The sequence below is a fragment of the Polyergus mexicanus genome, unplaced genomic scaffold (genome assembly GCF_030449975.1).
Source record: "Polyergus mexicanus isolate NDT 795.1 unplaced genomic scaffold, iyPolMexi1.0 SCAF_8, whole genome shotgun sequence".
NCBI lineage: Eukaryota > Metazoa > Arthropoda > Insecta > Hymenoptera > Formicidae > Polyergus > Polyergus mexicanus.
The window spans coordinates 11,506,866-11,522,312 of record NW_027223328.1 but is presented as its reverse complement, the minus strand read 5'-3'; the positions used below and the strand labels follow the sequence as shown (position 1 = coordinate 11,522,312).

General features: G+C 29.4%; 2 protein-coding genes across 2 annotated transcripts; both read right to left on the bottom strand.

Annotated features, from left to right (window-relative positions):
* Window positions 1-1,086: 1,086 nt before the first annotated feature.
* On the bottom strand, window positions 1,087-5,936 carry LOC138935447 (UDP-glycosyltransferase UGT5-like). The gene is made up of 5 exons (XM_070300023.1): window positions 5,469-5,936; window positions 2,744-3,163; window positions 2,023-2,254; window positions 1,735-1,960; window positions 1,087-1,495 (listed from the first exon to the last, which is right to left on the bottom strand). The coding sequence occupies exons 1-5, from the start codon at window positions 5,871-5,873 to the stop codon at window positions 1,213-1,215; spliced, it is 1,566 nt and encodes a 521-aa protein (XP_070156124.1). The 5' UTR covers window positions 5,874-5,936; the 3' UTR covers window positions 1,087-1,212.
* A 2,859-nt stretch (window positions 5,937-8,795) lies between these two features.
* LOC138935465 (UDP-glycosyltransferase UGT5-like) lies at window positions 8,796-13,694 on the bottom strand. Its single transcript, XM_070300054.1, has 5 exons — window positions 13,259-13,694; window positions 10,429-10,848; window positions 9,691-9,922; window positions 9,403-9,628; window positions 8,796-9,163 (listed from the first exon to the last, which is right to left on the bottom strand). Exons 1-5 carry the CDS (start codon window positions 13,661-13,663, stop codon window positions 8,878-8,880), a joined length of 1,569 nt encoding a protein of 522 aa, XP_070156155.1. The 5' UTR covers window positions 13,664-13,694; the 3' UTR covers window positions 8,796-8,877.
* Window positions 13,695-15,447: the final 1,753 nt, after the last annotated feature.

Sequence of the window (15,447 nt, the reverse complement as noted above, 5' to 3'; positions counted from 1 at the left end):
TGATATTTAAATGAATGTCGAGAAACCTATAAGTTAAGAGCTAATTTATTGTTGAAATAGATAGATAAGAAGATATAAATTCGAGATAACGATTACACATTCGACACGTGTACAGTAATTTAAAAGTAATTAAATATAAATGAGCTGCACATCTACATACGCAGAGATAAATAGATTCTAGTTTGTGTAACAATTTATATTGATATATAAAATAACCATATTTTGTTACTGCTTATATATAGGATCCCATAGGACCGCGTTTAAAGCTGCGACCATGTCTTTCTCAATCCACCATGATCCACCATGTTGTAAAACATATAATACAATCTTATACATATGATTTTTCTACAGAACTTCTCTCTCTTTAATTTCTATTTGATAAATTTGTTTGCATTTTTATAATATCGACAAATAGAAAAAAAATAATCGTATGTACATTTTTTTTTATCAAAGAATATTCTGATAGCCTTAAACAAGTGTTCTTTTATATGACATCTTGCGCATCAACACGCACTATGTCTTTCTAATTGAGTTAAATGACTCTCTATTAAATAAAAAAAATCTTATAATGTATCATAACAGAATGGGGCATATCGATACAACAAGGTGTGTATTAACGTTTGTTATTGTTTCAAAAGATTTATTTAAAATATTTGTTATTAATGATTAGTAAAATCAAATAGATATAAATATAAATACAATGTATAATTAATTATATTATATTCGAGCGCGCCGTCATGCACATGGTCAATATGGATCTTTCGTCACATGACATTATGCTGCCAAGATTGAGATTATAATAATATCGCATAACATAATCTACAGCAAAGTATATCATAGTATCAGTAATAACACGATTAAATCAATATCAAAGTTTTCTATAGATATGCTCAGTACTATCGATTGTTAAAATTTAAATCCAAGACATCTGCATGCTTGCCCGTAAATCATATATATTTGATTTTTGATTTATGATTGTTAGAGAAAGAGAGAGAGAGAGAGAGAGAGAGAGAAAGAGAAAATTGTAAAGAGAAAATTTATTACAAATTTAGAAAAAAATATAATCTTTCTGTATTCTCTTTATTATTCAATAGTGTATTTATTAAGAATATAACTGTTTTTTCTTAAACGCGTAATGCGTCAATTAGTCTTAAATATGATAATCTTAAGTACAGAAAACAAAATGTATCTATCTAAAAAAAATATGATTAATTAATTTTTTTTCTTTGTATGTAACGAACTTTGGTAACCTTTTTTTATCATTTTCAACAAGAAACGCACGATAAATACTATAGCGATAATCATAATTGCTATGCAAAGTAGAAGAAAGGCAAACACATCGACGAGAGATAATTGCCACCAGGTCAAATCCAATGCAGGCGATCGCAAGACGTTGCCGCCATATTTAATAATATATTCGATCCAAAAAATAGCGGTATCAAGCGCGTTTAACGGCCGATCCAAAAATTTTTGAGACAAGTTTCGAGCAGATTCTCTGAAACAAACAAATAATGAGAAAAATATAAGCTAAGAGCTAATTTATCGTTGAAAACGAAAAATAAGAACTTGCAAATTTGAAATAACAATCAAATATTTATACCATATTTAAAACTAACTAGATATAAATCATGAGCTACATGTATCACATGTGTAAATGCATAAAGATATTTTCTCGTCTATTTAAAAAAATAATGTTAGTTTTTATGAAATTAGAAACAGATTGTGTGTTAGTACTTGTATATAGGATCCCATAACACTGCATTTAAGGCTGCGTCCATGTCTTTTTCTGTCATTTTTTGGTAGTCCAATCGCACGGCAATATTTCTGGCAACATATGCATCAATATTCATAAACTGATCGGCAAAGAGTGGTATACCAATCATTGGGACACCGTATGCTACCGCTTCCTGCGTTCCCAGAAGTCCGCCATGAGTGATGAAGACTCTTATCTTAGGATGCTCTACGACAGTATTGTATTTACATATTAGATAATTTTATAATTTCCATAAAATAATGACTCACTCAATATTTTAATTTGCGACATCCAAGGAGATGTGTAAATATTTTCGGGTAAACCGGATGGCAATTTCTCCGGATTCGGTATCTTCATTAAAACACGCACGGGTGCTATTTTGCCTAAAGAAGCGTAAAGTATATTCAGGAACTCGCGTGGAAACGTCTCAATCATTACCATAGAACCAAAAGTAAAGTAGACGAAACCGTCTTTACTATCGTTTATCCATTTTTCCAAATCCTGCGAAAAAATTTGTTAATGCAAAACGAATATATATACACACACACACATATATATATATATATATATATATATATATATATATATACATACATTTGCTTACGCTATACGTTTATGTTATATTTTTCATAGATAATAATTAAAAGAAAAAAACACATAATTAATATTCTATTACTTAAACTCGCATCATTTGTGTTATCAATAACTAATTGTAAGAGATAATCATAAAACACTGATGACATGCCAACAAATTGATTTTTAAGGTTTGATGTTTAAAGATTTACAAATATACAAACATACCGTATGCAAAGTGCATAAAAAAATTTACATACGGATAATTCTTCAAAGCGTTTTTTATGAAGTATTATCAAGTATTATTAGTGTGACTATAAGAAACTAAATTGTCCCTGACGAATCGCGCAAATCGCTTCATGTGCTATATTAAAAATGTGAAAATGGTTTATATATAGATCAAAAGAGTCGACTTACAGATCGTAACGTTAAGCCTTCGTCCTGGATATGTAGTCCCCCCACATCCACAGCGGCAGGTATCTTCGGCTGAATTCTACTTAGAGTAAAGTGAGAATTGATAAGGATCAGTGCTATTTTGGATTCTATTTCCCGTACGCCCGGCATGTCACGTCCAAAGTGCTTTCTTATTATCTCGTCCTGCACTCTCGTGAGATAATTGAAGTACAACTTGGAATAGAGCGTGTGCAGCGTATTGTACAAACGTTGCCAGAAATTCATGGTACTGGTAAAACTCAAATAATTGTTCGGTATGAAAGCCAAGTTTTCTGGTTGAGCGATCAGTGGAGGTAACCATGGGTACAGTGACGTCGTGCTGATCCCGATCAAAGGAATGTTCCACAAATGCGCGAAGATTCCGAAACAATGAGCACCAAAGACCTAACATGAAGCACATATCTTAAAACATATGATATAAGAGTGTAAAAGTTTGTGATATTAATATAAATTAGCGGATATTGTTAGTGAGAATGATTGATCTAAAATATTTGCCAAAGTATAAAAAATTACATATAATTTGAACTAATACATATTTATTAACTAAAATGTTTATCGTTGACTTTGTTGTACTTTTAGAGGAGAAAAGAATCATTTAAGCTTCGTTAAAAAGATTTTAAACTCTTTACTTAATTTACAATAAAATCGGATACAGAAACGAGAAGCACTCTAATCAATTTAATATCTAATTTGTTTATTGTGTGTCTTATTAGATAATATATATAATTAGATAAACACGGTGTGCATGAAAACTCGGGCTAAGTTCGACGGATTGACTTCAAATTTTACATGCGAGTTTCTAATAAGATTTCGCATCTATCAACGAAGCCGTTTTTTAATCCGATTCCCCATTTTTTTGTCATAAAAAAAATGGATTTAAAAAAAAACCGAAACTTTTTTTCAACACGTCATTTTTTTATTTTTTGAAATTTTGAAAAAAACGCTTGGATAGCAGATAACTATTATAATGTTTAATAAGAAAAAATTTGGATTTTTTATTTCAGATATGATCTATGAACGTTTTCATCCACACCGTGCAGCCATTTAAAATATGGTGGAGCTCCACAAATATTCTCATAACTTAAAAAAAAAAAACTTTTTTTTATGTTGAAGATTTTTGTTTAAGTAGTTAACAATATTGTATTAATATCGTAAAAAAATTAAAAATTTTTATCAAATCCTTGTGCTGCAAAAAAATCTAAAAGGTGTACTCATTTTTCGAGGTTTCAAACGGGTATGCCACCTTAAGCAAGTGAGAGTAGCTTATCTAAGACCGATATCACATTTGCCGTACGACAAACTTTTTAAGCGCATTAACTAATTTCTAGAGACTCGAGAAAGTTTCTATTTTGCAGCCAATCAATATGCTTAAAAAGATTGTCATACGACAAATATCGGTGTTAATTGCAGTTTTTAATTATCAGCTGTTTTAGCTTTATTAATATAAATAATTTATTTAGTCATGTATGGGATTTTATTATCAATTCACATTTTATTCTATTATAATCTATTGCATTCTGTTGCGTGATTAATGATCCTATTACATGTTTAATGGTTCTATTAATATTCCATCACTAATTCATACATTTACTCACATTTTTTTAAATAACGCTTGTATGCATTGCTTTTTCTTTGATTTTTGGATACTAATTAAAATAAAATTACATAAGCTCAAAGAGATAAATCAATATAAGGTATAATGATAAGTCAATAGCAGAGCCAAAACAGCTGATGTAAAAGCGTGGGAGAATGTATATTAATCCGAAAACTGACAATGAGTGTAAATTGAAAAATTAAATCACAAAAAGAAAATTACATTGATCAGACGTTTCGATCTCCGCTTTAGGATCCTCTTTAGTGGAACATATATAATATTAAGCTGTTACGTAAACATAAATATAAAAGTAATCGCGAGTCGATACGAATAAGGTCAATACATTCGTTATGTCATATAAACAATACCCAAATTAATAATAAAATGGAAAATAATTTAAATTATATAGCTTAATATTATGTGCCACTGTTGGCTTATTTTCTAACTTTGCAATGGGGCGCTATTCTGTACACGGTTATCGATAGCTGTAAATTTCGTAAGTGTCCTTGCGCATATTTTTTGATATACCAAAATACATGCGCAACAAATAGCGGCCTTGAAACATATCGGAAAATAACTGCGCAACGATGTGTAACGATAGCGAATTTGTCGTAAAAAATTACAGAATAGGGTTGCTGAAGAATTTCCCAAAGTGGAGATCGAAGCATTTGGTCAATGTAATTTCTTTTTGTAATTTAATTTTTTAATTTGTACTCAGCTTTCGAATTAATACATTCTCGCACGGTTTACATTTGCTGTTTTGGCTTTGGTATTGGCCTATTATTATAATTTATACTTTGATTTAGATATTAATATTTTACCATCTTTATTTGTACCTTATTATGATCAATCATAAATTAAATTAAAAATAAAAGAAAATCAACAAAGATATTTTTATTATAAAATATAATGCATCGGTTATAATATTTTATTGCAAAAGATTAAAACTAATTAAATCTAATTAAAGCTAATAAAAAAATATTTTTAATTTTTCTTAGTAGACTTTAATATTCTTTTTCACGAATAGATATAATAAGAAAAATTTGTATGAATGCAATAAAAAACCTGGCGCTGTATACTAAGATTTTTACTCACTTCTATGAGTACCGCGTCATAAGGTGGATCTTTCGGTGGATAACGCGCCAGCTCTTGAATTGCCGGATTTTCCAAATGTCCGCAAAGGTCATTGCCTGCCGCTGTTGCAATAGCATACACTGGATTTCCTTTAAACAACTGTTGCATGAGTTCATACGACACATTGTTAACTACTACTAGAGACGGCACAAGCTTCACAATATCAGTGTAATTAGGATAAGATGTCTTCATCGGAAAGGGACTGATCACGTCGACCTGATGACCCTTCCTGGATAAGCCTTTCAACAATTGTTCGAACATAATAAAATGGCTCTTACCAGAAAAGGGAAAGATTCCGAGCAAACGATATCCATGACAAACTGACAGGTAGAACAACCAAAAAAATATTATTTTTGGCATCCACATTTTTTCACGCACTACTATATGAATCTGAATCCAGTGCACTAGAAATAAAGAAATGATTAATTCGATAAATTGCTTTGTTGGAACTTTCTGTTGGTTTATTTGAAATTATTTGGATTCTATTGTTATATTTTATTTAATTATTTATTTAAAATATAATTTTTGTTCTTTAAATTAATTTCATTAAATTTAAACGTTTTTTTAGACGTGATGAATTTTAACTTAATTGTTAATATATTTAAATGTCCAATTAAATATTCTCTATCTTTATGAGTAATTTGACTATTATTATACATATATTGTAGAATAAAATAATTAAATATAATAAACACTGTAAATATTATATAATAACACTTACGATACTCTGTCAACTATATAACTGACAATAAGTAGCATATAAGACTGACAATTTTAAGTATAAATGATTGTTTAAGTCATATATATTTATATATGTATATATTTAACATAGTAGAGATAAGTGCGTGTATCTGCTTAACATGTTTGTTTAAAGATAATACTTTTTTCCTTCCTTGTTTATGAAATTCATAAATGTAATATGTCAATTATTCCAAATAATAAGTTATTTCTGATTTATAAGCGGTCTATCTAGAAAAAGTTTTATAATTGTCAATTATTTTCATAGTGTTTTATTATCACAATGACAAGCAAAAGCATTAATAACATGCCTTTGCAGTTTTAGAATTTATTGCTTGTAATAGTCCTAGCTTGCCCACAAAAGTAAAGTACATGAATACAATTATAAACGTTATTATTATTTTGGTATTAAATTCTTTCCTTAATTTATTACTCTTAATTTATATATATATATATATATATATATATATATATATATTTTATTGAAGTAAAGAATATCATATTAAGTCGATTCTCTTCGCGAAAAACAAAAAATACAATATTATTTTTAGAAAAAAAATATATTTAGTAAAATATTAATACATACATACTTAATATATAAAATTTATAATATATGTTGTATATATGTATATTAATAAATAAAAGTTCAGGGCTTGAGCAGAATAACTAATTTGATAATGTTTTATGATTTAAATCTTTATCTTGAAGTAACGCATAATACTGTACTACAGTCAATCAAGATAAGGCTTAAGCACCGACGAGATATCATTAAAGATCAGTGGTTTTATGGGATTTAGTGTAATTGAAAAAAAAACTTGCTGTGCGTTATTGAGCCTCAAGAACAACAAAATAAACATTTCATTATAAATTTACTGTTTTATTATGGACAATGCAAAGATTTACTTACCTACAGCAGCACGTAGCGTGTTTTTTTCCAGTAATATGCTCAATCCTGTAAGACCATTGGTCTCTAATGATATCTCGTCGGTGTTTTCGATAATAAAACAATAACTGGATGGTGTAAAATAACCATATAAATTAAATAATTTATGTAATTATCTTCGATTCAATCAAACAGCTGGTCAACATTGTTCAATTACCTCCGGGCCCATCGGGTCCGCTTGATGAGGTCCATATATTTAAGCTTAAAATACATATAACATGAACTATAGAGAAAAAATGGAATAAATTATTAAAAACGTAATAAAAAATGTAATATATTTTACATTAAAATAGCTTATATTTAATTATTAATAAGACAAATTTTAAAATATATTCAAATGCTTTTGAAATATTTAACATTCAAATATATGTACATGTTTTTCCCACTTAATAAGGAAGACTTTATTTAAGTATTTAAAATTTATGATCATCGATTTTTCGATTTTTTTTTGTAGTAAAATCAATATTTTAGTCTCAGATTTTTTTATTATATCGATTCTTTTTCGAAATCGCGCATCTCTAAAGCGGCTAAGGTTGTGGGACTACGATAATTGAAGTGCGACAGTGTTATTCTTGTCCAACTAACTATATCGACCACGACCTGATATACTATCCGTTTTAACATTATTTATCTTTGAAAAATATTACTTTTACTTGGAATTTAATTTCTTAAATTCTATTTTTAATTAAACAATATTTTATTTTTAAAAGAAATAAATTAAATAAGTATGGTAACAATTGATAATGTTCTGAGTTATTGTCTTGTCAACGCTCGACGTTGATTTGTTGGCTGTAAACATAAAAGCCAATCGTGTTTGCTTGATGCTAGAGTCCTGTATAATCAGAGAAGCGACAATGGCGTTCCGCTTGCTGAATGGCTGACCGCTACGGGCCCGTTTCACTTAACGACCGCAACGCTAACGTATCGTTTCATCTTTGTTGTTCACCGAAAGTTAAACAAAGACAGATAATGCTCGCGAACGCTGCGATCGTTAAGCGAACGCGTTCTATGTTGGCGGTTAGTTTGCACGTAGGGAATCTTATAATGTATCATTTATCATAACAGAATGGGGCATATCGATACAACAAGGTGTGTATTAACGTTTGTTATTGTTTCAAAAGATTTATTTAAAATATTTGTTATTAATGATTAGTAAAATCAAATAGATATAAATATAAATACAATGTATAATTAATTTATTATATTAGAGCGCGCCGTCATGCACATGATCAATATGGATCTTCGATCACATGACATTATGCTGCCATTGAAATTATAATAATATCGCATAACATAATCTACAGCAAAGTATATCATAGTATCAGGAATAACACGATTAAATTAATATCAAAGTTTTCTATAGATATGCTCACTACTATCGATTGTTAAAATTTAAATCCAAGAAATCTGCATGCTTACCCGTAAATCATATATATTTGATTTTTGATTTATGATTGTTGGAGAGAGAGAGAGAGAGAGAGAGAGAGAGAGAGAGAAAATTGTAAAAAGAAAATTTATTACAAGTTTAGAAAAAAATATAATCTTTCTGTATTCTCTTTATTATTCAATAATGTTTTCATTAAGAATATAACTGTTTTTTCTTAAATGCGTAATGTGCGTCAATTAGTCTTAAATATGATAGTCTTAAATACAGAAAACAAAATGTATCTATCTAAAAATAATGATTAATTAATTTCTTTTCTTTCTCGTATGTAACGAATTCTGGTAACCTTCATTTATCATTTTCAACAAGAAACGCATGATAAATACTATAGCGATAATAATAATTGTTATGCAAAGTAGAAGAAAGGCAAACACATCGACGAGAGATAATTGCCACCAGGTCAAATCCAATGCAGGCGATCGCAAGACGTTGCCGCCATATTTAATAATATATTCGATCCAAAAAATAGCGGTATCAAGCGCGTTTAACGGCCGATCCAAAAATTTTTGAGACAAGTTTCGAGCAGATTCTCTGAAACAAACAAATAATGAGAAAAATATAAGCTAAGAGCTAATTTATCGTTGAAAGCGAAAGATAAGAACTTGCAAATTTGAAATAACAATCAAATATTTATACCATATTTCAGACTAACTAGATATAAATCATGAGCTACATGTATCACATGTGTAAATGCATAGAGACATTCTCTCGTCTGTTTAAAAAAATAATATTAGTTTTTATGAAATTAAAAACAGATTGTGTGCTAGTACTTGTATATAGGATCCCATAACACTGCGTTTAAGGCTGCGTCCATGTCTTTTTCTGTCATTTTTTGGTAGTCCAATCGCACGGCAATATTTCTGGCAACATATGCATCAATATTCATAAACTGATCGCTAAAGAGTGGTATACCAATCATTGGGACACCGTATGCTACCGCTTCCTGCGTTCCCAGAAGTCCGCCATGAGTGATGAAGGCTCTTATCTTAGGATGCTCTACGACAGTATTGTATTTACATATTGGTTAATTTTATAATTTCCATAAAATAATGACTCACTCAATATTTTAATTTGCGACATCCAAGGAGATGTGTAAATATTTTCGGGTAAACCGGATGGCAATTTCTCCGGATTCGGTATCTTCATTAAAACACGCACGGGTGCTATTTTGCCTAAAGAAGCGTAAAGTATATTCAGGAACTCGCGTGGAAACGTCTCAATCATTACCATAGAACCAAAAGTGAAGTAGACGAAACCGTCTTTACTATCGTTTATCCATTTTTCCAAATCCTGCGAAAAGATTTGTTGATGCAAAACAAATACACACACACACACACACACACACACACACACACACACACACACACACATATATATATATATATATATACATACATTTGCTTATGCTATACGTTTATGTTATACTTTTCATAGATAATAATTAAAAGAAAGAAACACATAATTAATATTCTATTACTTAAACTCGTATCATTTGTGTTATCAATAACTAATTGTAAGAGATAATCATAAAACACTGATGACATGCCAACAAATTGATTTTTAAGGTTTGATGTTTAAAGATTTATAAATATGCAAACATACAGTATGCAAAGTGCATAAAAAAATTTACATACGGATAATTCTTCAAAGCGTTTTTTATGAAGTATTATCAAGTATTATTAGTGTGACTACAAGAAACTAAATTGTCCCTGACGAATCGCGCAAATCGCTTCGTGTGCCATATTAAAAAAGTGAAAATGGTTCTTATACGAAATAGATCGAAATAGTCGACTTACAGATCGTAACGTTAAGCCTTCGTCCTGGATATGTAGTCCCCCCACATCCACAGCGGCAGGTATCTTCGGCTGAATTCTACTTAGAGTAAAGTGAGAATTGATGAGGATCAGTGCTATTTTGGATTCTATTTCCCGTACGCCCGGCATGTCACGTCCAAAGTGCTTTCTTATTATCTCGTCCTGCACTCTCGTGAGATAATTGAAGTACAACTTGGAATAGAGCGTGTGCAGCGTATTGTACAAACGTTGCCAGAAATTCATGGTACTGGTAAAACTCAAACAATTGTTCGGTATGAAAGCCAAGTTTTCTGGTTGAGCGATCAGTGGAGGTAACCATGGGTACAGTGACGTCGTGCTGATCCCGATCAAAGGAATGTTCCACAAATGCGCGAAGATTCCGAAACAATGAGCACCAAAGACCTAACATGAAGCACATATCTTAAAACATATGATATAAGAGTGTAAAAGTTTATGATATTAATATAAATTAGCGAATATTGTTAGTAAGAATAATTGATCTAAAATATTTGCCAAAGTATAAAAAATTACATATAATTTGAAGTAATACATATTTATTAACTAAAATGTTTATCGTTGATTTTATTGTACTTTCAGATAGGAAAAGAATCATTTAAGCTTCGTTAAAAAGATTTTGAACTCTTTATTTAATTTACAATAAAATCGGATACAGAAACGAGAAGCACTTAAATCAATTTAATATCTAATTTGTCTATTGTGTAAGTCTTATTAGATAATCGCAGAGAGACATACACATTGCAAAAAAGTTGATGCATCAATATTTGTTGATAAATAAACTTTCTGTCTTTAAACGTAAGAAAATTCTGTACATTACATGCAAAGTGAAATAACACGTGATTATCGAAGACTACACAAGTCTGCGTAATTTTTTTTTCTGTGATCTGAAAAAAAAACAAATATTTTTCTACATAATATTTTGTGCGCTGAATTCAAATTCACAAAATAAAATAGCCTATTACGTCAGATTTTCGAGAAAAACTGGATTGAAACCCTTAAAAAACACGTTTTTTACCATTTCCGAAAATTCGTAGAATGTACAAAAGACTTTAGACAAGGCTGAAATGAATAGTAAAAAAAAATGAAATAGTAAAAATATTTATCATAGATTCAATATTATATTCAACATGAGATTAAAAGTGCTTAATCGCACAAAAACGTTTTTTTTATTTGTTGAAAAAATTATGATTTTTTTTGCTTTAAATTATAATATTTTACTCTTATCTGTGAGTAAATAATTTTACTCATTTTTAATCTCGCGTATTAAATCTATCATTAAAATTTTGCAGTTTGCATCGGTTTTGCAATCGGACTGCATAAGGCAATCGTTCTATTGAGGTTCAATAGTACCTGCGATAAAAGATTCGATATTTTTATATTGAAGTACAATGTTCAACTCTTATTTGAGCCCTGTCTGAATCTCTTGCATGTCGGGTTTATTTGCTACAATTTTTCAAAAATGGTAAAAAATCCGTTTCTTGGGAGTTCCAACGCTGTTTTTCTCGAAATCCTGACGTGATAGACCATTTTGTCTTGCGAATTTGGATTCAATGCACAAAAAACAGTAAAAAAAAAAATCTACTTATTTTTTCCAGATTGCAAAATTATGCAGACTTGTGCTATTAATGATATTTGTAGCATATATCATTGTGTCAATGTCTTCACGAGTGTCATGTTAGCGGCAATTAAAAAAAATTCAAGAGAAATCACCTTTTACATCAGAAACATGACCGGCTGAACCAATTGAACCAATTGAAAACACGATTATAAGCTTGAGCGAAAAGACAAGTTTATGCGTGACTAGTATAACAAAAATCTTCGGCTGTATTTAAAAAAATATATTATTACATTCCATAAATCATCAACAAAGAAAGTATAAAAGAATAACATGAAAAAAAACAAACACGATAAATTTATTTATATTGGTATTTGTACGCTGTTTATATATGATTATTGGTCTAACGTAAATGCATGCTCTTAAAAGGGCATACCCGTTTAAAACCTCGAAAAATGAGTACATATTTTTAGACTTTTTTGCAGCACAACGATTTGATAAAAATTTTTAATTTTTTTACAATATTAATACAATATTATTAACTACTTAAATAAAAATTTTCAATGCAAAAAAAATTTTTTTTTTAAAGTTATGCAAATATTTGCAGATTTATGTTTTCATGCACGGTGTGCGTGAAAACTCGGGCTACGTTCGACGGATTGACTTCAAATTTTACATGCGAGTTTCTAATAAGATTTCGCATCTATCAACGAAGCCGTTTTTTAATCCGATTTCCCACTTTTTTGTCATAAAAAAAATGGATTTAAAAAAACCCAAAACTTTTTTTGAACACGGTTATCGATAGCTGTAGGTTCTATAAGTATCCTTGCGCATATTTTTTGATATATCAAAATACATGCGCAACAAATAGCAGCCCTGAAACATATCGAAAAATAACTACGCAACGATGTGTAACGATAGCGAATTTGTCGTAAAAAATTACAGAATAGGGTTGCTGAAGAATTTCCCAAAGTGAAGATCGAAGCGTTTGGTCAATGTAATTTCTTTTTGTAATTTAATTTTTTAATTTGTACTCAGCTTTCGAATTAATACATTCTCGCACGGTTTACATTTGCTGTTTTGGCTCTGGTATTGGCCTATTATTATAATTTATACTTTGATTTAGGTATTAATATTTTACCATCTTTATTTGTACCTTATTATGATCAATCATAAATAAGAAAAGTTTTTATGAATGCAATAGAAAACCTGGCGCTGTATACTAAGATTTTTACTCACTTCTATGAGTACCGCGTCATAAGGTGGAGCTTTCGGTGGATTACGCGCCAGCTCTTGAATTGCCGGATTTTCCAAATGTCCGCAAAGATCATTGCCTGCCGCTGTTGCAGAAGCATACACTGGATTTCCTTTAAACCACTGTTGCATGAATTCATACGACACATTGTTAACTACTACTAGAGACGGCACAAGTTTCACAATATCAGTGTAATTAGGATAAGATGTCTTCATCGGAAAGGGACTGATCACGTCGACCTGATGACCCTTCCTGGCTAAACCTTTCAACAATTGTTCGAACATAATAAAATGGCTCTTACCAAAAAAGGGAAAGAGTCCGAGCAAACGATATCCATGACAAACTGACAGGTGGAACAACCAAAAAAATATTAATTTTGGCATCCACATTTTTTCACTCACTACTATATGAATCTGAATCCGGTGCACTAGAAATAAAGAAATGATTAATTCGATAATTTGTTTTATTGGAACTTTCTATTGATTTATTTGAAATTATTTGGATTCTATTGTTATATTTTATTTAATTATTTATTTAAAATATAATTTTTGTTCTTTAAATTAATTTCATTAAATTTAAACTTTTTTTTAGACGTGATGAATTTTAACTTAATTGTTAATATATTTAAATATCTAGTTAAATATTCTCTATCTTTATGAGTAATTTGGCTATTATTATACATATATTGTAGAATAAAATAATTAAATATAATAAACACTGTAAATATTATATAATAACATTTACGACACCCTGTCAACTATATAACTGACAATAAGTGGTATATAAGACTGACAATTTTAAGTATAAATGGTTGCTTAAGTCATATATATATATATATGTAGATATATAACATAGTAGGGATAAGTGCGTGTCTTATCTATAAGCGGTCTATCTAGAAAAAGTTTTATAATTGTCAATTATTTTCATAGTGTTTTATTATCGCAATGACAAGCAAAAGCATTAATAACATGCCTTTGCAGTTTTAGAATTTATTGCTTGTAATGGTACTAGCTTGCCCACAAAAGTAAAGTACATGAATACAATTATAATCGTTGTTATTATTTTGGTATTAAATTTTTTCCTTAATTTATTGCTTTCAATTTATATATATATATATATATATATATATATATATATATATTTTATTGAAGTAAAGAATATCATATTAAGTCGATTCTCTTCGCGAAAAAGAAAAAATACAATATTATTTTTAGAAAAAAAATATATTTAGTAAAATATGAATACATACATACTTAATATATAAAATTTATAATATATGTTGTATATATGTATATTAATAAATAAAAGTTCAGGGCTTGAGCAGAATTACTGAGTTGATAATATTTTATGATTTAAACCTTTATCTTGAAGTAACGCATAATACTGTACTACAGTCAATCAAGATAAGGCTTAAGCACCGACGAGATATCATTAAAGATCAGTGGTCTTATGGGATTTAGTGTAATTGAAAAAAAACTTGCTGTGCGTTATTGAGCCTCAAGAACAACAAAATAAACATTTCATTATAAATTTACTGTTTTATTATCGACAATGCAAAGATTTACTTACCTATAGCAGCACGTAGCGTGTTTTTTTCCAGTAATATGCTCAATCCTATAAGACCATTGGTCTCTAATGATATCTCGTCGGTGTTTTCGATAATAAAACAATAACTGGATGATGTAAAATAACCATATAAATTAAATAATTTGTGTAATTATCTTCGATTCAATCAAACAGCTGGTCAACATTGTTCAATTACCTCCGGGCCCATCAGGTCCGCTTGATGAGGTCCATATATTTGGCCCCTCACTTACAATAAAATACAAAAACATTTATATATTCGGATTGTACATCATTTGTACATGAATGTATTATGATTTTTAGTGTTTGTACATTTTTCGTTAATTAGGAAAAAAATAAAAATATTTTATTAACAAAACTTCTAAAAGTTAGCCTCTCATTATTTCAAAAATAATGATGAATCACAGTTTATTGTGCTTAATTGTTTGTACATCATTTGTACATTCTTAGTATTTGATTTATTTTTTATTTAAATACTTTCTTTAAATTTGTCGATTAAATCTTCAAAATGCATTTACATTGGCGTCAATTTCGGCTGTGTTCTGATATTCACTGTCAAAACTGAAAATCGATAGTTTACGTCACGTAA